General features: G+C 47.6%; 1 protein-coding gene across 4 annotated transcripts; it reads right to left on the reverse strand.

Moving 5' to 3' along the window:
* Positions 1-427: 427 nt before the first annotated feature.
* LOC136659373 (protein PML-like) lies at positions 428-24,401 on the reverse strand. Of its 4 annotated transcripts, none has more exons than XM_066636511.1 (8): positions 24,273-24,401; positions 18,635-19,119; positions 15,426-16,006; positions 14,397-14,464; positions 12,912-13,010; positions 10,491-10,740; positions 6,684-6,736; positions 428-2,210 (listed from the first exon to the last, which is right to left on the reverse strand). In XM_066636511.1, the coding sequence occupies exons 1-8, from the start codon at positions 24,390-24,392 to the stop codon at positions 2,172-2,174; spliced, it is 1,695 nt and encodes a 564-aa protein (XP_066492608.1). In that variant the 5' UTR covers positions 24,393-24,401; the 3' UTR covers positions 428-2,171. The 4 variants fall into 4 exon arrangements, with proteins under 4 accessions (XP_066492608.1, XP_066492609.1, XP_066492610.1 ...); XM_066636513.1 differs by lacking the exon at positions 428-2,210 and adding an exon at positions 4,109-5,236; XM_066636512.1 differs by lacking the exon at positions 6,684-6,736.
* Between the last annotated feature and the right edge of the window lie 1,522 nt (positions 24,402-25,923).

A 25,923-nucleotide genomic window follows, 5' to 3' on the forward strand; every position in this document is an offset into this window, starting at 1 on the left:
TGCAGAGGAGAGGAGTGGTGGGCTAGAGTGACAGAGACGCCTGCTATCCTAACCAATCATGTACCCATCCTGGTTGCATTGCTACATGCCATTATTGGACTCGGAGCTTGGCATCAGAGTAAACAAAGATGGTGGACACCAAGGAAAGAGATGGTAAGCACAGCTTAGCATGGCTGCCAGAGTCCTCAAGGCTGTAGCCATGGTAAGCAGCCACAAGATGGTGGTAGCAGCTTAGAGAATTTCTTGGTGGCCAAACCAGTGACCACCATCTTTTTTTTACCAGGACCTTCAGTGGATCTGTTAGAGATAATTGGGCAAAACACAGAGATAGCAGAAGCACAAACCGGCAACTGCAGTGTGCGGTGCTCAGAGCACAGGGAAAGACGCCAAAAAAAGGAAGCAAGACCCAAGGAAGTACCAACACCAGAGTCTATTTACAGGCAGTATTTACAAGTAGAAGGCAGTTCCAGAAATCAGCAAGCAGAGGCACTCCAGCAAACAGTCCAAATAGTCAGCAAATCAGGTATCAGTCCAGCAGAGATTCATGCAGCAACTCACTCCTACAACTCACACAGTGGAGTGTGCTTGTTGGACATTTATACTCCTGTCAGCCAATGGGAAAGGCCATGACCTCATCGCTGAGGAATGTCATTGCATCATCCTGGGTGGGGATTGCAACAGCTTTTCCCATCTCTCCTTGTTCTGTGCAATGACTCAGCACTTTGCCCTGATTGGTCCTTGCCCCATTGTCTGACAGGTATGCTTACATTTGCTTAAACACAGCAGCAGTCTGGTAGGCCTGCCTTTTCCAGCCACCAAATTGCCTTACTGTATGGGGCACATACTGTAACACCCCTCCCAATTTGTGACTGGATTAAGGTCACAATCTACATTACACATACAGAGGTGCATTACATTGATTTTTGTATGGTCACATGTTCCATAGAGATCATACTCAGCTTGTGTATCATTGAATAATGTTTTGTGGTACTCAAGGGCTTAGTAAAAATGTCTGCCTCCATCTCATGGGATGGGCAGTATTTGAGGCTGACCAGTCCTCTTTCGACTATGTCCCTTACATTGGCATAGCATATTGCCACATGTTTGGTCCTTGTCTTTACTCTTTCAGACAGGGCCATGGCTATGCATGCTTGGCTGTCATCATAGACCACTATTGGTTGGTCATTAGCCTGCCCTAGATCCTCGGTTAGTTGCTTATACCACTCTATGTCTTTGCATAGCTCTGAAAATGCCCCAAACTCAGCTTCAGAGCTAGACAGTGCTACAAACGTTTGCCTGATACATTTCCACGCCACAAGTACTCCTGCTAACTTAACAGTATATCCTGTGGTGGATTTTCTAGTGGGGATGTCGGCTCTCCAATCCGCATCACAGTGCTGTTAGAACTGGTGAACCTGATGGGTTGAGGGCAAGGCCATAATTTAGGGTCGCCTTCAGATATCACATAACCTTCTTCACTGCTTCCCAGTGGGCTTGGCGCAGCTGCGCCACCTGCCTGCTCAATATACCCACTGCATTTGCAATATCTGGCCTAGACCAAACAGCCAGGTACTGAAGGCTTCCTATGGCAGACTCATAAATGCTTTTGTTGCATTCAGGGTTTGTCTCATATTCTGCCTTCTGGAATTCCACCACCATTGGGGTCTTAGCGGTTTTACACTCCAACATGCCAAACTTCTCTAGCAGTTTCAGTATCTTGGGCCTCTGATGCCACAGATAGCCTCCTTGCTGTGTTCTTTCAATACACACACCCAAATAGTTTTGCACTGGCCCCAGATCTTTAAGCTCAAAGCTTTTGCTTATCTTGCTTATCTCCCGCATAACACTCCCCTCCTTCTCCCCGCAACACAAGTTTTCAAGTTTTATTATTATTTACTGGTTATAAACTGAGAGTCCACTGGATTAAAATGTAAGTTTAATGTTTATGGTAAGTAAATATATTTAAAAATATAAGTGCTGCTTAAATGTTGTGGCTCTCAAACATCTGAAGTTTATCATACGTATCAAGTTTATCATACTCTTAAGTAAGTTTGGTCTCCCCTGGCCTATGAGAAATCTTGGACCCATAGTTGGATGGAGTGGCAGCAGACTGGGAGAGGCAGATGAGGACTTTGCAGAGGGTCTTTCCTATTGCCAGGTGGCCACATTGCTTAGGTATTCATCACCGATGCTCTCCCGCAAATAGGGCACTGTTGTGAACAAAAAAAAGTTCATAAGCACTTTCCTTCAAGTAAGTACAGGGGTCCAGCAATGGGGAGTGGAGAAGGGGAGCTGCTTAACTGGGAGGGGGGCATTTGCCCTACGTGTCTGCTCTGAATGCAAGATGTGAGGGCACCATGATGCAGGTCTTGTGTGCTTCCTGAAGCATCTGGTGGGCCACTGTGAGATACAGGAGGCTGGATTAGATGGGTTATTGACCTGATCCAACTTGGCTCTTCTTATGACATCTCTGATGCTACTGGCACCATTTGCATTGTCGCCCGTTCTACCCCTTGGTTCATTTCAGGATGCTTTATGCATTACTTTGAGCTCCGTTATTTCACTGCATGAAGATGTCCTGAACTACATCTTTCATTTGAAGGAAGCTGGAAGGCAGGTTAATTCTTGTATTAGAGTGACATCTACAGCCTACAATGAGATATCCCCACTAGTAATGCCTTCCATCTGTGCAAACATGCAAGGCAGGATGGTGTTGCTCTTGCAGCCAAAGCTTGAAATAGAAAAAGCTGGGTAGAATAAGAGATATGTCTGGTTTTAAAGGAATTTAAGAGATGGCTGTTGGATTTGAACCCTGTAGGTGAGTTTCCTGAAGGCATTTTATTGAGCAGGGCTCATTTTTTCCCAGGGCCTATCTGAGCTGCAGATTCAGTCTAACCACCCATAGCTTCATCGCTTCTGGTGGCTGAGGACTACCTGAATGTACAACTTAGAAAGGCAAAAAATAAAAGAGGAGCAAAGGAAAAACATGCAAGGGATAGAAAACAATTCCATGTCACTTTTGAAAATATTTTATTGTCATTGTTTTATTGTTCCTCCGATGGTAAAAAGGAACTGATTTTACACTGGGCAGGCAAAATCTAGCTATTTTTGGACTGCTTCCTGCCCTCCACCCTTGCAGTCAATCAACTGGAGCAGGGTGTCAACCTCGTTTCAAACAGCAAGCTAAATAGCCATCATGGTGCAATAGCCTACTATTCTGTTTAGAGTAGTCTTGAGGTTAAACCAGCTGCTGATCAGGACAATACATTTTTTTTTTAAGATCCCAGAAACAAAACCTGCATTTCAACCTTCTACAGCAGCCACTGCCACTGCATTTGGCAGCTGTCCAGGACCCATGAAAAAGATCAGCAGCATCACTTAAAGGCACTTGCGGTGCTAAGGAGGAAGCAAGCCCAGCAGCTGGCAATTGCACAGTACAGTTCAATGCAATGCTACAAACCTGACTTAGATAGTAGTAACACATTGCATTTTCATGGTCCTTTCTCCATGTGTAGTATCCTTGATACTTTTACAACAACCCGGTAAACAACCCGGTAAAAGGTTCACCACTATTATTATTCCCCATTTTGAACTGCAGCTGAGATGCTTGCTGAAGGTCACATTGTAAGATCAGGGCAGGAAGGGGTTGCAGCTCAATGGCTGAGAACAGGGGTTTTCAAACTGGGGCGTTGCAACGCCCCAGCCGGAGGGCCCTGGCCTCTGCCCCCTTAAGGGGCGGGGGCAGTGAGGAGGCAGGGAGGAGGCAGTGACGCAATCCCCAGGATCGCGCCGCTCAGGGGGCTGCAGGGGCTTGGCTGTATTTACCAGAGCCTGCTGCAGCTTTCCAGGGATGCAGGAAGCCCTTCCCAACCTTCCGCAGGGCTCCCCAAAGCTTCAAAAGTGAAAGTGGAGCAATCGTGCTCCACTTCTGGTTTAGCAGAGGCAGGGCGCGATTGTTCCGCTTTCACTTTCAAAGCTTCAGGGAGTCCTGCAGAAGGTTGCGCAGGGTTCCCCGCACCCCCAGGAGGCTGCAGGAGGCTCTGGTAAATACAGCCAAGCCCCTGCAGCTCCCTGAGCCTTCCCCCTGCCCCCCGCTGCCTCCCCCACCTCAAGGGCTTAGAGAAGGTTTTTAAACTCCCAGAGAGTTTGAAAACTGCTGGCTGAGAAGATGCTTTATGTGCCAACGCCAGGGAGGGGTGAGAAATACCCATCTGAAACACTGGTGAGCAGCTGCCAGCAACTGTTGGCAATATTGAGCTAGGTGGATCAATGGTCTGATCCAGTGGCATCGCTAATGGGGTGCAGGGAGTGCAGGCTGCACCAGGTTACGCACATGGAGGGGGTGACACCAGTACTGGCCAAAATTTTTAAAATCTTGGTACTTTTGAATCATATGATCATGTTATATATCAATGTGTAATTTTATGCAGAATGCAATGAAACAAATGGTGTAGAAGTATCTCTATTCTCTCAAAAGTTAAAGCCCAAAAAATCAGCAGGGGTGGGGCGACGGTACATCACCACACCCACTGCCCAGGGCATTGCCCCACCTACTGCATGGGAGGAAGTCTATCATAGAGGTGACCTCCTGCCCCGGTTGACACAAACTCCAGTGACACCAGTGGTCCAACCAGAGGCAGCTTCCTCTGTAACAAGTAGCAGAGATGCAATTCAAGCCAGGAGCCTCCTGATTGAGAGCCGACAGCCCAACCCTATCCAATTTTCCAGGGATAGTGCAGTTGTGCCAGTGGGGTGTGCACTGCCTCTTGTGGTGGAGGGGCAGTCACTGGGGCCTTCTACAGGTATGGGAACATGTGTTCCCTTACCACAGGGCTGCTTTGTGGCTACACTGGAGCTGAAAAGTTGGATAGGATTGGGCCCCGAGTCTCTTACATCACAATCCTACCTTTGTGTACCCAGATATACATCCCATTGTGTTCAATGGGGCTTACTCCCAGGAAAATGTGTACAGGATTGAAGCCTCAGCCCCTACTCCAATACCCAGCAGTCAGTGTGCAGAGACAACATGCTGGAAAAGACCCTCTCTGCAAAGCAGAGAAGCAGGAAGACAACCGCAAAGATGTCAAGAGAAGCAGCCACTTGGCCAGCAAGGCCATGAGCAGAAGTGGTAGAACAAAAGTGTTTCAGGCAATGCTTTGGAAAAGGATCCCCCTTCCTTTTGCTGCAGACAGAAGTTCAGCCTGTGGGGGCAACTACCGGAGGAGGCAGAGATTCACTGAAAGAAAACAGATGGTAGTGAGAATTCTCACCCAGCTGGCCGCAAGAGGGTGCTGTTGAACCAAGAATGTGGTGGGGGGGGAGGAAGAGTCCTATTTAATTGGGTTAATAGTTTCATCAGATCCAGCATCCTGGTGGCCCTTCACATGCTTTATGGAAACCCACAAGGCTTTGGTGCATATTTTTGTGCCACCCTGACAGCATGTGAGTGTTGATGGGTAGGATATACACTTAATAAGCCAATGCAATAAAACTGGTCTCACTCCCAGTGCTGGTCCCACAGTAACTCTTACCCATTAACTGGCAAAGTGGCAGCTTTGCCCAGTGGTAATTATCAGTGTGTGTGTGTGTGGGGGGGGGAAATAGCATTTGACATTCCATCTTCGGCATTGGGAGATCTTGGGCCAACATTGGGCACCGAGTCTGTGCCCCTCGAGATCCATTTGTGAGTACCTCATGCTTGCTGTGGAACTAGCTAGAGACGGGCCAGCTGGTTCAGATGATTCACCTCTAGATCAGTGGTTCTCACACATTTAGCACTGGGACTCACTTTTAAGAATGAGAATCTGTCAGGACCCACCGGAAGTGATGTCATGACCGGAAGTGATGTCATCAAGCAGGATAATTTTTAACAGTCCTAGGCTGCAATCCTACCCACACTTACCCAGGAGTAAGTCCCATTTACTGTCGTTATTAAAAGAATATACCTAGTAGCTTATTAAAAGTACAGGTCGGTAACATTTCCCCACATGCAGTCACATAACATGGTAGCATCAAGTCTAATATAGTAAAAATAAAATATTGAAATGAATGGGGACCCACCAGAAATTGGCTCACGACCCACCTAGTGGGTCCCAACCCACAGTTTGAGAAACCCTGCTCTAGATGATTTGAAAACGATCCGATCTCTCCCCAAAAGTTTGATTATTTCCCAAAGCCACTTTGAGGCTTGGTAAATGCCTTTGCCAGCAATCTCAACCTTCAAACACCTTCCCCTGCCAGCCCTCCATCCCCCAATACTTTATTTGCTCCTGTGATAGTTGGGGGGGGGGGCTCCCTTCTTCCTTCATTGCTGCTCTGGATTTCACATGGTACTATTAAAGTAAGCCACACACAGCTTTTTCTTCCTTCCCTCCAAACAGGACGAAAAGGCCAATGGTGATTATACTCTTTGCAAGATGGGAATTGTTTCTTTTTCCTGTTTGGAGACAGAGTCAAAAAAGGGTGGGGGGGACTCTGGCAGCGCAGTTTTAATCTTGCTTTGCTGAGTCCAGAGCAATGGGGGGGTGGGAGAAAGGAGCCTTCTCTTCACTGCTGGGGTGAGTAAATGGTGCATTGAGGGATGGGAAAGCCAGTGAGAAGACACCTCTAAGACTAATCCCATTATTTTAGTCCAATGACATGTCAAACTTGGTCGCCATTGACAAGACACTTTTTGCACACACCATAGTGTCGTCATCCGTGTCCTCGGAACTGCTGATCACAATGCTGGCATTCTCTGCAAGAAGATGAAAGGCAGTCAATATCACAAACTTCTATGGGAACAGAGGGTCCTGCCTATTTTACAGGCCTGTTCAACTGTCTTGCAGACAGAAGGAGTCTGATAAGAGCAGGCCCACCCAGCACACTCGCTGATATGCAGGTATCGCCCATGCTTTGCATCTGTTTATTCTGCTTTTAAAATAGACAGTGGATGATGCAATCTGTATTTATATAATACTAGGCTAATCTATACTGAACAAGGCTGAAGACAAACCCTATTGATACTGCAGTCTTCTCCCATTTACCAGTGTTGATTGTTCAAGACTGGGCTGGGATCATAAGCAGCCCTGCCCATATCTGCACCTTTAGTACAAGTTCTCCAAGCCAGGCTCCCTGGCGCAGTTGCTGGCACTAGTGGATGAAGCCTAAGTCAGAGGGCCCATGACTTTGGACCCATGTGCCTATCATTGCACAACACCCAAATGGATCCTTACAGCTGTGCATGATGCATACCCGGACAAATATGCCCTGATGCTAATTGATCTCTGTCCCTGAAATACAAGAGGATGTTATTCTCATATGCAAGACATTCCATTGTACGTTATCTACTGGCAAACAAGGAACATTCATGGCCATGCATTTCTACAACAGCACCTAATGGCTCTGCAGTAGTGAATCAGTATGCACATCCCTGGGTGTGCTAATGCAGCCATGAAGCAATGGTGGGGGGGGGGGAGAAGAGTGCGCAATGATAAGCACATGGAACCGATGTGAATTCATCTCAAGGAGCTTTGTCAAGCCATGAATTTCCTGTCCCTCCTGCAACCTCATGGAATCTCTTCTAGATTTCCCAGCTTTCTTAGCAACCTCCTAATCTAAATTAGTCCCCCGTTAACATATCCTGACACACAACTCAAAAATGTTTGTTGATACATCTTCAGACAGTAAGAGTCTGAGAATGTGTATGCGCCACTAGGGAGCATGACCCCACAGGCCCTTTGTAGAACACAGAATATTTGCAAAGGCAAACCAACCCCAGTTATGCAACCGGAATTTAGCTTTGATGAATGTGTGCAGGTTACAGTTGCAACTGGTAACTGCAACTATGGAGACAAAAAGAACACTACCCTACAGGGCATACAGTTTCCTCCTTCTTGTGCCAACTGGGATGAGAAACGAAACTTAAATATTTGTTTTTCCTTTCTTCTGCTCTGAAGCTGGCAGACTTTAACAGGCAACTGAAGCCAGCTGCAAGCAAATTGAGAGTATTGTTGAAATGCAGAACTTCAGCAAGAGTGCTGGGATTTGAATCTGTTCCCTGATGTCCTCTTAACAGGAAAAATTACATAGGTAGCTGCCGCATACTGAATCAGCCCGTTGGTCCATTTTAGATCAATATTGTTTCCACTGATTAGCAACACTGTCCGGGGTTCCACATGGGAGTCCTTCCCAGTCCTAACTGCAGATGGTAGGAACTGAACCAGGAACCTTCCACGTGTAAAACATGTGCTCTACCACTGATCTATGGCCACATCCCTAATGTGGAATATTCCACCATTCTAAATTCCCAAACAGATTAAAAACTAAAAATATGGATACACTCTTACAGATCATTTGTCAACACAAAAAATATATTTAAGTTGAATTGATTCTAAACTAGATGACCAACTTAGGGTCCAGTCCTAAAGGGCCATAGCGCTGGTGCTGTGTTCCAGCACTGGCACTGGGTGTTGTAAATATGCCATAAAGCACGTTTAGGACACTCTCAGAGTAGGGAGTGCTGGTACTAGGCACTGCCAGTCTGTGCTGGGCCCAGCACCAGATGGATGACATGGTGCGGCCGCCCAGAGATAAGTGGGACCGCCAGGCGGCAGTGCGGCCTTTTGGAGTGGGGGGAGCCATTCCAGGGTGGGGGGGTGGGATTAGCAGAGGCCTCCTCCGCCGAATCCTATCCAACATATGAGCACTGGGAGAGTTAGAACAAACAAAAGAAAATATTTCTTTACTCAGAGTGTGGTTGGTCTATGGAACTCCTTGCCACAGGATGTGGTGATGGCGTCTGGCCTGGACACCTTCAAAAGGGGATTGGACAAGTTTCTGGAGGAAAAATCCATTACGGGTTACAAGCCATGATGCGCATGTGCAACCCCCTGGTTTTAGAAATGGGCTATGTCAGAATGCCAGATGCAAGGGAGGGCACCAGGATGAGGTCTCTTGTTATCTGGTGTGCTCCCTGGGGCATTTGGTGGGCCGCTGTGAGATACAGGAAGCTGGACTAGATGTGCCTATGGCCTGATCCAGTGGGGCTGTTCTTATGTTCTTATGACATGGCGTTCTCAAGTCTGTGCCGACAAAATAGACAGCACAGACATGAAAAGTCCCATTGCAGGGCTTGAGGCTTCCCTTGAGGAGACCTCCGGCAGCTTCCCAGTGCCCGCAGGATACAGAAGTTGCCATTTTGGTACCGCTGTTCCTCCGAGTGCCGGGAAAGATAGGATTGGGTTGTAAATGTGTTTAATTGGTCAGCAGCCCTAATGCAACCATATCAAACTCACATGCGTCAGCACATGACTCATCAACATTTCTGGATTCAACATCCAAAATGAGAATATGCACAATATAATAATACGCAAAGCACAGAAAATGGCCTATAATGCAAGACCTGACAGCTCTGTCAGAACAAAGACCACTTCACTTGTTGCTTTAAAAACAAAAGAAGTAAATCAGGTTCTAGTGCTCATTGTTACAAAGCATCCTGCATAGGTTAGCACAGCCCCAATGCAAATGCTTGCCGCTTGCCACTGGTGAATATGTTTTTCTTGTATTCTGGCAATATCCCACCCTCTTTGATGGAGCTGGGAGGAGGGCAGAGGATCTCTCAGATGTCACACTGATTTTGAGGGGGGGGGGAAACACCTCTGAAAGCAGCAAACTGTTTTGCTTTTGCTTTCCGAGCCTTTTCAAAGTCAGTGAGGGTTTGAGGAATTCCCCTGTCCTTCCCTTGGCTAGAAAAACAAGGAAAATTTCCTAAATTTTTCACCGAGTTTGAAAATGGCTCGGTAAACAGTGAGACATTTGATTACTTTCAGAATCATTTCAAACTCAGACATACTAATCCTACTTTTCCTCCTTAAACTCTTAAATTTGGCTTGCAAAGGCTTGTAAAGTAATTACACATCTTGCTGTTTCTGGAGGCTCAGCGTGAGTCAGAGAGATTCCCCCAGCCTTCTCCAAACTCCAGAATGTCCCTCACGCATGCCGAGCCTCAGGGAGACCCATTTCCAATCCTCTTGCAAGTCAGTGAATCCCCTAACCTTCACTTGTACTGAAGCTCAGAAAGCAGCCAGACATCCAACGATCTTGCATGTTTCTCCAAGGCCCAGCACCTGGTCTGGAAGTTTCCCCTGTCCTTCTTCCAAGTCAGGCAAACAGCGAGTCTGACTCGCCTCCAGAGTGGGGTGAATGCGGGGGGGTGCACATGTGGGGGGTGGGCACCTGGACCTGATCAGTGGATAAGTGAATCCATGGATATGGGATCCACACATATCGGGGGCCCCTGTACAGTTATTTCAATGTGGTTAGTTTCACTGCATTCTGCATGATGTTCCACATCCAGTGATATATAACATGATGGTATTATTAAAAAATACCAAGATTTGCACAATGATGGCCAGTAGAAGTGTCACCCACTCTGAGAGCATCACCCAGTGTGGCCTGCATCATGCTGCAACATACAGTAGCTTTTAAGACCACATTTATTCCATTCCTACCTGATTCACAGATCTCCACGGGGGAATTCTCCAAGACCTCAACCGGGTTGACGGTTCCTCTGCGCTCACTCTCTGGGGTTGATTCATGAGGCTCAGACTGAGAATCTGTTGCTGCATCTTGGAGGTGACTGCTGGAGGGCTCCCCAGCATCACAGTCCTGGTCTTCAAACTTCATGATTTTTGCCGAGACCTGAACAGACTTTGCAGCCTGGCTTGACTGTCGTTTCACTGGAGAAATCATTGAAGAGACCTACAACGCAAGAACAAACTTTTGAAACAAACTGGGCAGGAGGTCTGGTCTAGAGGGTAGAGCCTCCATTTGCCTGAAGATAACATCCACAAGGTCGCCAGTTCGAGGCCACCCACCGTGCGACCTTGAAGCAGCTGGCAAGCTGAGCTGAGCTATTTCCATCTGTTCTGAGTGTGGGAGGATGGAGACCAGGATGGAGGCCAGATCAGAACGAAACATCTGAATTGCTGTGGCTCTTGAAAGACAGAGCTTTCTTTCAATTGTAAAAATCCCTCCGGGGATTTAAATTAGCCTGCCTATGTAAACCACCTTGAATAAAGTCTTGAATAAAGACCAAGAAAGGTGGTATATAAATACCTGTATTATTATTATTATTATTATTATTATTATTATTATTATTATTATTATTATTATATCACAGAGGGAGACTTACATCAATAAAGATTCTTATAGCAAAACAGAAGACCCTTCAGAAGCACCATAAGTCTGAATGTTTGACCCATGGGCATACCAGTAAAAGGACTGGAATTAGATCTGGACTCAAATAAAACTGATTAGAACACTGAACCAATGGCTTTGCTGTGGAGAGGTGACTGTCTATCCAACACATACACAGCCTTCCTTCAGGGATTGGGCTACGGGGGTAGGGAAAGACTTTCACAGATTGGCCTGTTGGCACTGTGCCACCTTCCCCTGCCCCTTCTCAGAGCAAGACTGTGCACAGCTGATTCGCTACTCCCTGTGTCTGTCAGGAAGCCACTTCTCTTTCCCTATCAGATCCAATTGCAAAGTTTAAACAAATAGTAGGGGGAAAAGGTTTTTTAAAAAAATTAAATAGACAGCATCAGACCAATGTTAGTGTGGATGAACATTCTGGGCATTTGGAAAACAAAACAAGGCGGTTCACGCAAAGTAGGGCACCCCACTTTCAATTCACTGGACTGTATGTGTGTTAGTTGAGAAGCCAAGTCTGGTACTGGGAGCAGAGCATTCCCACAGCCTGAAAGCCCACTGCTCCTCTTTCAAGGTGTGTCTCTGTCCTCACCCATAAAGTGTTTCAGTACATGAATTCTTCTATTAAGGAACTGAGAGCACAGAAGAAGCCAGAACAGATTGTGGAAGAAGAAACAACTGAAGGGCAGAAAAAATGAACCCCGAGATCACCTCAGATAGTAAATTGGCAGGGACGCCCAGAGACCACCTCTGCCCTCTTCCTTCTCCTACTCCCAACATTCAAAAAAGGAAGAGGGGAGTGGGGCAGAACAGAAGGAGAGCTGTGAGATACAGCACTGCTTGATGCTCTAGTCTAGTGGTTCTCACACTTTCAGCACTGGGACCCACTTCTTTAGAATAAGAACCTGTCAGGGCCCACCAGAAGTGATGTCATGACTAGAAGTGACATCATCAAGCAGGAAAAATTTTTCAACAATCCTAGGCTGCAATCCTGCCCACACTTACCCAGGAGTAAGTCCCATTTACCATAATTGTTAAAAGCATATACAGAGTAGCCTGTTCAATGTACAGCTCTGTCACACTTCCCCAAATGCAGTCACATACCATCAAGTCTAATATATTAAAAATAAAATATTGAAATGAATGGGGACCCACCTGAAATTAGCTCGTGACCCACCTAGTGGGTCCCGACCCACAGTTTGAGAAACACTGCTCTTGTCCAAGGGAGGCCCAAGGCCCAAGGGCTGAATCCGGCATCTACGCAGGTCCGTCCACCCGGTGAGCAGACCTTCTGGTTCTGCTTGGGCACCGTGCAATGTCCTCCCCATTCAGAAGACAGGGATGTTCTGGGCAGTTGTGTTTGCCTGTTGCACAGCATACTGGGATGCCAGGCAGACGACGCAACCGCCCAGAGCATCCCTGTCCTCCGAATGGGGAGGACAAAGCATGGTGCCCAAGCGAATGTGGTCTGGATGGGGATCACATTCCAGGCACACAATGCTCAAAAGTATGAGCAGCCCTGCTCTAGTCCACCACTCTCCTCTCCTTCACAGTTACTCTTTCACTTCATTCCTCTCTTCCTTTTTGAATGCTGGGAGTGGGAGAAAGAGGAGCAGCTGCCAAAGTGGCAGTTGGCACATCGCCAGGTAATGAAGGAAGTGGTGTGTAGCATGCCATGTCATGCACCAGGCTAGCCCTGCCACTAGCAGAGAACTTACAAATCCACGAGATATCCTTCCGATGCTGAGGTTGCGGGTGGGCCTTTGTATCTGCTTCCCCTGAACCCATGGCTGGTTTGTCTCATCTTGATGAACATCCTATGTGGCAAAAGCAATAAAAACAGAAATTATAACAGCTTTCATTCTAATTGACTCGCGATCTACTGTTCGACATTGCAGTTTTCATAGAATCACAGAGTTGGGAGGCCTCCACAAGGTCATCTAGTCCAATCCCCGCCCGTAGCAGGAAATTCTCCTAAAGCAGGGTGGTCTAACATAGAGCCACATGTGACCTGCAAGGACTTTTCTGGCAGCCCTTGATCAACCCTGCCACAGCCACTGCCTCCGCCTGCTTCTTGAGCCTCCTCCTCCTGCAGCAGCAGCTCAGAACCCAGAAGTAATTGGGGGTGACATCATCACGTCACTGCCAATTACTTCCATGTCTGTGTACTCAAGGGCGATTCCAGGGTCTTGCGGCCCCCTTACAAAAGGGTATTAAAAGTTGGCTGCCCTGTCCTAGGGCATCTCCAGCAGCAACCTGTTGCGTCTCAGCTTGATGATCTCTGGTGAAGGAGAATCCACACACCTCCCTCCTTCTGTGTTTTTTCATGTGTTTTTATTTTTTTAATTGGATTTTCATTTCCTGCCCTACGGAGGACTTCACATAACGGGCAGGGTGTCACCATATTAAATACATAAACCTCAATATAAAATAAATATTGGTCTTTTAGAAAATGCAAGACTACATGTAAACTAACTGAAGATGCAGTCACATGTTCATCCACTGTAGTAGAATTGGCATCCTATAGCAAGTTAGCCTCTTGCCAGGCAACACAGAGAAAGTCTCAGCTGTGCAAGGTAAGCTAAGATGGGAAAGCCCCACTGAAACCCACAGGAGCTGAGAGAAACCATGGTCTGTGGAACTCCTTGCCACAGGATGTGGTGCTGGCGTCTAGCCTAGACGCCTTTAAAAGGGGATTGGACGAGTTTCTGGAGGAAAAATCCATTATGGGGTACAAACCATGATGTGTATGCGCAACCTCCTGATTTTAGGAATGGGTTAAGTCAGAATGCCAGATGTAGGGGAGAGCACCAGGATGAGGTCTCTTGTTATCTGGTGTGCCCCTGGGGCATTTGGTGGGCCGCTGTGAGATACAGGAAGCTGGACTAGATGGGCCTATGGCCTGATCCAGTGGGGCTGTTCTTATGTTCTTATGTTCAGTATGTTTTGATTTTCTCTGTAAACCGCTTTGTGAACTTTTTGTTGAAAAGCGGTATATAAATACTGTTGTTGTTATGTTTTGCACGTCTTGTTTATTACAATGGGAGTCATGCAAGCGGATTTCCTCCCCGGTGCCACCACTCATGCATAGCTACTCTGATGTTCAGCTGAATCTTGATTCATACACACAACACCCCCAGCAACATCTGAGCGTCAATGTCTTCGGCAAGAGGTCCACACTCATGTTCCCTTCCCCAGCTTACTGAATTGACCACTGGAGCAGCCGTTCCAGCCACAGAAGCCACAGCAGCATCAACAGAAACAGCAGCATCTACAAGAAAGAAAGAATGAAACATTCAAACTTGTTTTGGTCTGTGCCTGAGGGGCTGATGGTAGTTTCCTCCTCCCTCCCTCCCTCCCTCCCCTTTAAGGAAAGAGTCATACCCTAGGGGTAGAGAATTCAAAAAGTCTCAGGGTCACTTCTAAGCAGGGCAGAGCAAAATTCCAGACTCTCCAGAAACTCTGGAGAGCTTCTGCCAGACACTGTAGACAATACTGAGCTAGATGAATCAATGGGCTGATTAAGTATAAAGCTATGTTCTTTTTATGTTCTTCCTATGTTCTTTTTGTCCTCATAGCAACCACGTCTGGTAGGTCAGGCTGAGAGATTATGATAGGCCCAAGATCATCCACCAAGCCCCCCCCCCCCAATCAAGTAGGTATCTGAACCTTCCTCCCCAGACTAAGCACTACACCACACTGTTTGTTCAATATCAAATGCCACATTTAAAATGGTGTAGTATAGAACAACCAATCTGTATGTTCTGAGAGGTGCCATTTAATAATAATGTACAGATTACAAAGTCCAAGACAGGGCACAGGGCACAAGCGCTAATGCACAAAATCTATGGCATTTTAGGGGCATACTGGTGCACTACTAACCCGCACCATCAATGGAATTTGTACATCAGGCAGAGAGCTGATCTTCATGAACTGCACAGTAGATGGCTATAACTGCTCAAATCCTGATTGTTTGTGCCTGCCCTACCTCAACAGCCGTAAGTCATGTGATTTCTCTTCAGACAGACACATTTTGGCAAGAGCAATTCACCAGCTATATTCCCTCGAAGGGAACTGCACTTAAGTGGAACACTGTTCACCACACAGGTGATCCCAAACAGGTAAAGACACAAGCTGAAATGCCTGAATAATCCCTCTCTGTTGACTTGCCAACAAGACAGCAGCCGCACCCTCTGGGAGAACGACCAAGGGATGTTTGGAAGCAGGCTCACCTCTTGATCCTCTTACTCTCCTACACAGAGCCTGGAGTTTCTCTTGAACCCCTGCGAAGTTCTCCATCTGGACCTGGACACCTATTGCTGGCAGTGTCAGCTTCTTGAGCTCTTCCAGGGACTCCTTGATGAAGGGATGCATGTCCATCACCTCTTGGTCTGAAGCAAAGAGATTCATCTTCTTCACCAATTGCTCGCTGGATGCCATTCTCTTGACCATGAGCTTCGCGCGCTTCAGTTTCTCCTCAAAATCCTGACGGTCTTGATGCAGCTGCTGGTCAACTTCCCCCAAGAGCTCCTCCCCTTTCTGGCGTATCAACTGGACCATCTCATCCACCCTCTGATGGATCAGTTCTCTGGTTTCGTTGCGCACCTCCTCCATTTTCTGAACTCGGTCATGGATAGTGCTGTAAGTCTTCTCACACTCTTTCCTCCTCTCCACCAGCTCTTCACTCATCTTCCCCAGTTCTTTTTTCCTGTTATCAATTTCCACATGGATATCACAGTAGAGTTTGGTGTGTTCATTGTCTAACAGTGCACAAGAGCAGCACATAGGTTTCTGGCACCCCCGACAATAGATGCTGTCAACACAAACACAACACAAAGAAGGAGACGGTGTCATCCAACATCTTGTAATCTTGACACATCAACACCAGTACTTGCATCACATCCCCAAAGAAGGAAAGAAAGAATGGGAAGGGAGACAGACAGAAGATATCTACTCTTAGATCTAGAAGGTCCGCCGGTCCTTCACCGCACACAGATACAACTCCTCAGTTTTTAGAAAAAGCCTACAAAGCTATAAAGAATAGCATTGCACAGGATAGAAGAGCATGTTTTTGTTTACCTAAGCCTTACTCATATGCCAATGGACTTTCTGTTCATTCATTAACTTGTAATGAAGCAGGAAATTGTATCAACATGTGAGTTGCCAGGGGCCTAAAACCAGGTGCACTCTGGCCTCAATGACAGGAGCCTTTACTCACTGCACCACTAAAACAGATCACAGGGAGGACTTATCAACCTGCACTTTATTACTCCACAGAACCCCCAGCCAGGGCAGGATGGGGAAATTCAGCCAGCCCAGAAATAATCAGGTGACCTGTGTAGCCCATAAGGTACCTCTTGGAGATGCTCTAGCTCTAGCCCTTCACTCTCTTCTTCGCCTCTCCTCCACATTTTCCCTTCTGCTCTGTTCCCCATTTCCTTTCAAATCTAGGGAGGAGAAAAGAAGAGGTGGAAATGGTGAGTTCCACCTTCCTCTCTGTCCCAAAACACTCCCCCCCCCTCCAGAACACCTGTGATAGAGGACCCAGTCCTCCACCCAAACATTAGGCCCTGAAGGGGTTTTCTTCCCCTGGCACTACTGTACCAACTCACAACAACCCAGGGGCTCACATGCCCAATTTAGTTCTTAGGTAAACCCAGCACTTAAGGAGCCAATCCTTAACTTAAGCATCAGGCTTACAGTTCTTAGCAGGAGTATTTCCGTCCTGGCTGTCCCAAGGGGGCACAACGCATCTCAAGATTAGCAAGGCACAGTTATTGTCAAATAAACCAAATTACAAAGTACCAAATCTTAGTAGGACTGCCACCACCCTGATTATGCCAGTGCCTCGGCTCAGGGACTCTGAGGGTTCACGGGCTTATATGAGACTCTGGGCTCCCTCTCTGCAGACTCTGGGCTCCCTCTCACTTAGGGAGTGAGAAAGAGAAAGCAAAGAGCTCCCAGGCTACCTGTCCGGCCAGGCACCCACGTTGGAAGTCAAAGCTGAATGAAGAAGAGCAGCAAGCGAGAGACACCCCCATCTCTGGGTCACTCAAGGGTCTTTCCCAGCCCTACCTAGAGATGCCAGGGATTGAACCTAGGGCCTTCTAGATGGAAAGCAGATGTTCTCCCAGTGGCATCGTTAAGGGGGTGCAGGGGGTGCGGGCCGCACCGGGTGACGCCCACAGGGGGGTGACACACACAGGGGGGTGACGCGCTAAAATCGTGGTTGTTCGGAGTAACCCCATCATATTATATACCATTGGATGCAGAATTTCGAGTGGAAGGCAATGCAAAAAACCAGAGTGAAATACCAGAGTGAAATATCTCCTTTCTATCAAAAGTTATGGCCAAAAAACTGGAGAACAAAAATGCATGGATCCCTATGGAAAGTGAAAGTGAGCTGTATCGCGCATTTACTCGCGAGTAGGTGAACTTGCATTAGTCCTTCGGAAAGGGCAGGCTGAGTGGAATCCAATGACACCAGAATGGTCCTGATCCAATGAATGCAGCCCCCAAAAACACCTGAGAAGAAAGTCCCTCCCTTCAAGCAGATGAATGTACTGAGCCCTATGGAAAGCGAAACTAAGCCTTATGGTCAGGTTTACTCGTGAGTAAGCAAATGTGCCTTGGCTGGTGTGGAAGATCAGGTGAAGTAGCATGCAAGGCTACCAGAATGGTCCAGATCCTGTGCACCTGCAGCTAAACAAGTGCTCCAGAAGGCAGCCTCCCTCCCCTCGACTAAAAAGGATCAAAACAGAGGCTTCAGCTGATAAGGTGAACCTTTTTGAGACTTGCAAAGCCAGGTGGATCCTGACAGTGATGTGGTTTAAACAGAAGTTCTTAAATTGAACTGGGCACTGAGCAGGGCTGAAAACCTTACCACTTTTGCAGCAGGCAGGCTACAGAGGAAATTCACTTGGTGGAACAGGGTTGGCTTCTGCTTATTTAATTATTTCTGTTACTTTAATTATTTATACTTATTTATTTTGATTTGCCTGATGATGTCACTTCCACCATGACATCACTTCTGGTGGGTCTTGGACAGATTGTCATTCTAAAAAATGGGTCACAGTGCTTAACGTTTGAGAACTGCTGCAATAAGATGTTAGTAAGTTGACACCCTGGGGGTGGGGGTGTGACATCACTAGTGACCAAAATCACTAAAATCATAATTTGGAAGAATAATACCATCATATATCAATCAATGCGTAATTTCATGCAGAATATGTTCTATGTTTGTTCTATCAACTGGTACAGCCAAAAAACCAGTGTGGGCGGAGTGATGGTACATTACCACGCCCACCACCTGGGGTGTTGCCCCACCCACTGCATGGGGGCTGATGTGCTGGCATCCCACACCGGGTGATGCAAACACTAGTGACGCCACTAGTTCTCCCACTGAGCTACGGCCCCTTCCTTCCACTCTGCATGGCATTACCTTGTAACTTGACCTTCGTTGTTATGGGTGGGATTGGAACAGTAGAGAGTGCTGGACTTCCTTGCCCCATCTAGGAACTCTCTGGCAGAATTATTCTTCAAATTAGCCAGTGCCTGGGCCTCATGGCTCTTCCTCTTAAAGAACCACTGGTGGGAATCGTAGCATTTCCTGCACAGAAATACGTCACACTCCGAACACCAAAACTCTGCTCCTTCTTTGCAGTGATCACATGCCAACTCAACATCATTGGTAATCTTTTCGTACGTATCCAGCTTTTCTTGTAGGTTTGAAAAGAGCACGTTGTCCTGGAAAAAGACTCCACTGGCATGCTGGAGGGACATCCCGCAGACTGGACAGTGGCCGATGGGCTTGTTCTCGTCCAGGCATTCGGCACAGATGGTGTGAAGGCAGGCCAGGAGCTTGGGGTTCTTGGCTTTTCTCTGGCATTTCTCGCACAACAGAAACTGGAATTCTGTCTCCATGCCCTGAGAAAAAGGAGAGCAAGGGAAAGGGCTTGGGTCAGGCATCAGTGTAAGCTTCTGACTGTGAAAGGAAGTCAAGGGACTGAATGGACATATCAACAGCACCATAGCCATCCAGCATCCAGGACTGTGTATGGAATCAGTGGCATATCTAATGGAGCTCTGGTTTAATTCTGGCTTCTTCCCAAGGCTCCATTCAAGGGTGCTCTAGGACAGTGGTTCCCAAACTGGTGGGTCATGACCCACCAGCCAGGGAAGCACTCCTCTCTGGCCCCTTAAGGGGTGGGACAGAGCAATGGCAGCAATGTGAAACCATAAGTGGTTTACAGTTGTTATTTTTACTCAATCAGAGGCTTGGGGAGCCCTGTGGAGGCATCTGCAGGGCTCCCTGCACATTCCAGAGGCCAGCACGGATTCCTGTAAGTAGGAAAAAAAACCCTTCTGACCCCTGTCGGCAGCACAATCCTGGAGACTGTATTGCTGCCATTGCCCCACCCCTGCAAACACTTAAGTGCTTCCCAATTCCTCCATAGGAGTTTGGGAACCACTGCTCTAGGAGAATTTCCTGCTACAGGCAGGGGTTGGACTAGATTACCATGACCTTGTGAGACCCTTCAAACTCTATGATTCTAAGCCAGCCCTTGTCCCCGGGGCTGAGGGACTGGTTTCTTACAACAGGCTAACACTTCTTACTAACTTCTGTTCCAGAATCTTCTGCTCAGCAAAAGCAGCGGTACTGTTTGGGTCAGCCAGATAGGGGCCTGGTCAAGGGCCCAAGCCCATCAGAGACTGCATTTGGCCAACTCCCAATTGCCTAATACCTGGTTTGTCGCAGCAAAGCAAATCAGCCCAAAGACTGATGCCACTGTTGCTCTCCTCATGCCCAATGTGGACAATGGGGGCATCCTCCAAAAACCTCTACATCACTTAAGAGTATGGCCTTAAGAGATGCTGCCATTGGCCAACACGATGGACAGGAGCTGCTGCATGGGGTCTCGTGCGTTTGAAACACGTGTAGCTGCTCCCTCCCCCTCCCCCCCTGAGTCAATCAGCTTTCTCCAATAGCCTCTACATAATTGCAAGGGTTTGGGAGGCAAAGCCTATTGATCCATGGAAGGGTGGGAGGAGAAGCTGCTACAGAAGTTTCTCTGCCCAGAGACACAGCCAGGATGAGGAGCTGCTTCCAGAACCCGTGCTGGCACTGACATGGCACTGGCATTGAACATAATGATTAAACTTGTCCTACAAAAGCCTTTTCACCTTAATATGGAGTTTTGTTCAAACCGAATACAGTACTGTAAAATTATCTGTCAAGTCTGGGCTTGTGCTATAGTACAAATCACTCCTGTAGTAAATCACTCCTGTAGGATTCCTCAGTACAGAAAGTGCCTTCCAACTATTTCAGTCATATATTTATGTTAAAACACTTTTTCCTCCCTAAGCCTAAAGCAGGGGTGTCCAAACATTTTGGCAGGAGGACCACATCATCTCTCTGACATTGTGTCAGGGGCTGGGGAAAAAAATAATTAATTTACCATTTAAAATTTGAATAAATTTACATAAATGAATTTATTAGAGGTGGAACTTATAAGAATGAACAAAGGTCTTGGAATAGCTCAAGGCCTATAAAAGGGCTTGCACAAAGCAAGGTCAGCCTTTCCTTCGCTACCACTGCTGCATCACAGACATGAAACAGCGAGTAGTGGAGGAAGCCCTTGTCCCACAGCTTAGCTGAGAGGTCGAACAGTTGTCCTCATGCTGAGAGTAATTGCGTCAGGCCAGCACGGGCTCCAGCAAGTCTAAGGAGGGCCAGAGGCTCCTTGGAGACTGGGGGCTCCCCGAGGGCCTGATTGGGAGCCTCCGAGGGCGGCAAGTGGCCCCTGGGCCGGGGTTTAGGCACCACTGGCCTAAAGTGACATTAATAAAGGGGGGGGCAAATGAGCCTCAAGGGAGAGGGATTTCCAGTCTAGAGGTTGCAACTGAACAGTCCCTGCTATATTACACATTTGCTGTAGGAAATTACCTTTTCTGTAGCTGTAGCTTACCACTGTAGCTTAACTGTAGCTCAGAGGTGGACAAACCCTGGCCCACGGGACATTTGCAGCCCTCAGGGACTCCCAATCTGACCCACAGGGAGCCCCCCCCCATCTCCAATGAGCCTCTGGCCCATCAGAGACTGTTGGAGCCTGTGCTGACCCACAACTGCCGGTTGCAACCGCCAGATGTGAGCTGCGGGCCAAGTTAGAGCAAGGCCTTTTATAGGCTCCATGTGTTTTCTGCTTTTCCCTGGGCATTATTTTAACCCCCCTCTCCCATTGCCTCTGAACAACTTATGCCTCCATGTGTTTCTGGCTTGGTCTGTATGTTTTGCTGTGCAAGAAGTATGTGGCAAACAGTTCACAGTTCTCATATGGTTCTACATGCCTGTATTACAGTTTTCATGTGTCTTAAAAATAAGTTCAGTAAAATTCATTCATTCATAGAAGTCTCTAATGTATTCATTTATGTAAATGTATACAAATTTGAAGTGCAAACTAATTTTTCCCCGGCCCTGGACACCATGTCAGAGAGAAGGTGTAGCCCTCCTGCCAAAATGTTTGCCCACCCCTGCTCTAGCTTATCACAGCAATCCTAATACGTAGCCTAGAAGGCAAAGTCAGTGCAAACATGAATACAAGGAAGTAAAGCCATTTTCCAATGGTGATTCTCAAGAAATGGGATGTAAACAGACTTGGCATACCTGCATGGCCTACACACCGCACTAGGTAGTTCAAGGGACCTAAGAAATGTTGATTGGGGTCAATTTATTGGGGGCAGTGGAAGCAAATTTTAATACGCAGTTAGAGTCAAGGGCATCCATGAGGCCAACTGAGGTTGCTGCCTCAAGCGGCAGATGGGGGGGCACCCTCTGTGTCTTTCCCCCTCACTGCTTGCATTTAAAAAGGGGAACCCAGCGAGGAAATATGAAGGAGGAAAGAGTGGTGGGCTAGAGTGGTTCTGATATTCTAGCTCACCACTCTCAACTTCTTCCTCTCTGTTCCCCTCTACAATTTAAGAAACAGGAATAACAGAAGCAGTTTCTGGTGCACCCCGGATAAGGAGAGCATGTGGCATGTATTTACTGAATACCAAGGCAGCTCACAAAGAAGAATAAAAGTACATATATAACAGCTAAGAAAATGAGAACAGTTTAAAACAATTAAACAACAACAGCAGCAGCAACAGAAAAACCAGACTGCTGTGAAACCACACAAAGCATCTATAAATTAAAAGCATACCAGAGCAAGATAGTTTAACTTCCTGGCAGAAGTCTATTGTGTTGGCAACCTTCAGTCTCGAAAGACTATGGTATCGCACTCTGAATGGTGGTTCTGGAACAGCGTCTAGTGTGGCTGAAAAGCCCAATTCGGGAGTGACAATCCCTTCCACACTGGGAGTAAGTGCAGTCTGTCCCTGGTCTGTCTCCCTGGCTATGGGCCTTCTTCTTTGCCTCTTTGCCTCAGACTGTTGGCCAAGTGTCTCTTCAAACTGGGAAAGGCCATGCTGCACAGCCTGCCTCCAAGCACAGCAGAAGTCTAACAGCAACAGGATCAGACTCTTGGGAGAGAGCTCCAGGGAGTTGCCGTTGGGTGCAGCCAGACACTGCCGGTTTGGGGGCTGCTTCAGGCACCAGGAAGTCTTGAGACCAATAGCTGACCAGGAAGTCTTGAGACATTAGCTGACCAGTCACGCAATGTATAGATTAAAACTTGCAAGTGGCTGCATTTGGCCGTGAAAAGCACTGAGTATTGTGGTCCTTAGCGTACCTTGAAGGTCCCCCCTCTTGCAACGACCTTTCCAAAACAAGGACTACCTGCTCCCAGTTCACTCCATTAATGCAAACTGCAGGGCTCTCCTTGCCTCCCATGCAACAAGCTTTCTTCACCACAGAGAAATCCTGGACTTTGGACAGTGGTTCCCAAACTGCGGAGCTGCAGAAACCAGCCAGGGGAGCCGCAGAATCCTCGCCAAAAACTAGCCACCCTATTCAATGTATAGGAATGTAGCCCTAATGAGGAGCTGCGGCCAATGGTCTAGTAGGTCCATGGAACAACCATTGATTTGTCCTCTTCCCCTTATTCCCAGATCTTCATAAAGCACGCAGCTCTGTGGCAAAAAAAAAAAAAAAAACACCTGTGTGCAGAAGAGGTACATGTGTAGACTCTGAGTGGCACGATCCAAAACCCTGTAAAGTCGCAGTATATATATAGGAGAAATAAGAAGAGCCCCACTGGATAAGGCCAAAGGGCCATCTAGTCCAGCTTCCTGTATCTTACAGCAGCCCACCAGATGCATCAGAGAGCACACAAAACAACAAGAGGCCTGCATCCTGGTGCCGCACCCTTGCCACACACATTCTGAGGTAGCCTACTTCTAACACCAGGAGGTTGCACATACCCATCACGGCTTGTAAGCTGTCACAGACTTTTCTTCTAGGAATCTATCCAGTCTCTTTTAAAAGGCATCTAAGACAGATGCCATCACCACATCCTGTGGCAATGAATTTCACAGACTAATGACACGCTGGGTAAAGAAATATTTTCTTTTGTCAGTCCTAACTCTCCCGACACTTGAGTGGATGTCCCCTGGTTTTGGTGTCATGTGAGAGGGAAAAGAACATCCCTCTATTCCAGGGTTTCTCAACATTTGACCTCGGCCGTACCACTTCACATGGTCCACCTATTCGAAGTACCTCTGGATGTACCTGGCAATGACATCATTGCCAGCTGCATTTGGGTTGGGAGGAAGAAGCCTGCTCTTGCTGTCCAGTGGCGGTTGTCCAGGGACGTACCACCAGATGCCACCACTGGTGGTGCCTGAACCACTGGTTGAGAAACACTGCTCTGTCTCATGCATGGGGATGGATAGGACTACTCCATGTCTTTAGGGGCATGCATACAATCCCACCTCCTCGTTCCCCACTCCCTCCAACGGCTCCCAGCAGGATCCAGGGCGATCCTGCAAACAAAACACGTGTTTGCACCCGTAACCCTATTCACACGTCCTAGCGCTCGCGAATCCCCGTGCATAGAACCCCAGGAGACACTGGCCTGAAGTTGATACAACTGAACGTTCTAAGAACGCGAAGATCAAGGAGGAGGGAAAGGTAGGAGAACCTGCATCGTGGGGTGAGTCCAGCCAGGGACCGGTCGTCCTTCTGGGAGGGATGCGGAGCGGAAGCAAACGGGGGCGCAGGTCAATCCGGAGTCGTTGCTGCTCTTAGAGTTCAGTTTCATTTTCTGCTCGGCGACGACGAAGAAGAGGAGGAGCGATCGTGGGGATGTTGGGAAAGGGCTTGAAGCGAGCGCTGCAGGGGGGTGGGAAGGAGGGCGGACCTTCGCTTGCTCGCAGTTGCAGGGCTGGAGTAGCTACGCCCCATCCGCCGGGCTTTGTTGACGCGAGAGCCGGGCTGCAATCCTAGCCACACTTTCCTGGGAGTAAGCTCCGTTGACTATAGTGGAACTTACTTCTGAGTAGACATATGTAGGGTTGGGTTCTCAGGCTGCAATCCTAGCCACACTTTCCTGGGAGTAAGCTCCATTGACTGTAATGGGGCTTGCTTCTGAGTAGACATGCATAGCATTGGGTTCTCAGACTACAATCCTAGCCACACTTTCCTGGGAATAAGCTCCATTGACTGTAATGGGACTTACATCTGAGTAGACATGTGTAGGATTGGGTTCTCAGGCTACAACCACACTTTCCTGGGAGTAAGCTGGCTCCGTTGATTATAATGGGACTTACTTCTGAGTAGACAAGCATAGGATTGGGCTGTCACATTGCAGACACTGTGCCTTCCTGTGTGCACAGGCTTGTAGTTCCAAGCTACAGTCCTCTTTAGAGTAAGGCCCCCTTACTAAAGAGTAAGTGGAAATGGAGAAGGTGTAGAAGAGAGTGACCAAAATGTTGACTGGGCTGGGGCACCTCCCTTGTGAGGACAGTCTACAGCATTTGGGACTTTTCAGTCTAGAAAAGGGGGGGCATGATTGAAATGTATAAAATTATGCAGGGGATGGATAGAGTGGATAGAGGGATGCTCTTTTCCCTCTCCTGTGGGATCTCAATAGAGATGAATACAGAATATGGGATCTCAAATAGAGATGAATAAGAGAGACGAGGGCTGGGCTTCGTGCAAGATCTCTTGCTCTTTTTCCAGAGCTCTTTATTTTTATCCCCTCTTCCCCCTCATTCCAGACACTCTCTTTGCCTAATCAAACAAGCTAATCCTCTCACACCACGTCTGCCTTTTGTTGATTGGGTTTGAGGCAAGGAGGCTGAATCACGGGTGGCGTGGTTTGCCAGCGCCTTCGTGACAGCGTCCCTACACTCTCCCACAACATCAGGACCAGGGGACAGCCACTAAAATTGAGTATCGGGAGAGTTAGGACAGACCAAAGAAAATATTTCTTTTCCCAACGTGTTGTTAGTCTGTGGAACTCCTTGCAACAGGATGTGGTGATGGCTTCTGGCCTAGATGCCTTGAAAAGGGATTGGACAAATTTCTGGAGGAAATGCCCATCACAGGTTACATGCCACGATGGGTATATGCAACCTCCTGGTTTTAGAAGTAGGCTGTCTCAGAATGCCAGGTGCAAGGGAGGGCACCAGAATGCAGGTCACTTGTGGTCTTGTGTGCTCCCTGAGGCATCTGGTGGGCCGCTGTGAGATACTGGAAGCTGGACAAGATTGCAAATGCTCTGTTAAAAAGCAGTGATCCTTTATGCACCAGAGTCCTCCTGATGCAAGAGGGAGCAGTATTTTACGTCC

This window comes from Tiliqua scincoides, chromosome 8, assembly GCF_035046505.1.
Source record: "Tiliqua scincoides isolate rTilSci1 chromosome 8, rTilSci1.hap2, whole genome shotgun sequence".
Classification (NCBI taxonomy): domain Eukaryota; kingdom Metazoa; phylum Chordata; class Lepidosauria; order Squamata; family Scincidae; genus Tiliqua; species Tiliqua scincoides.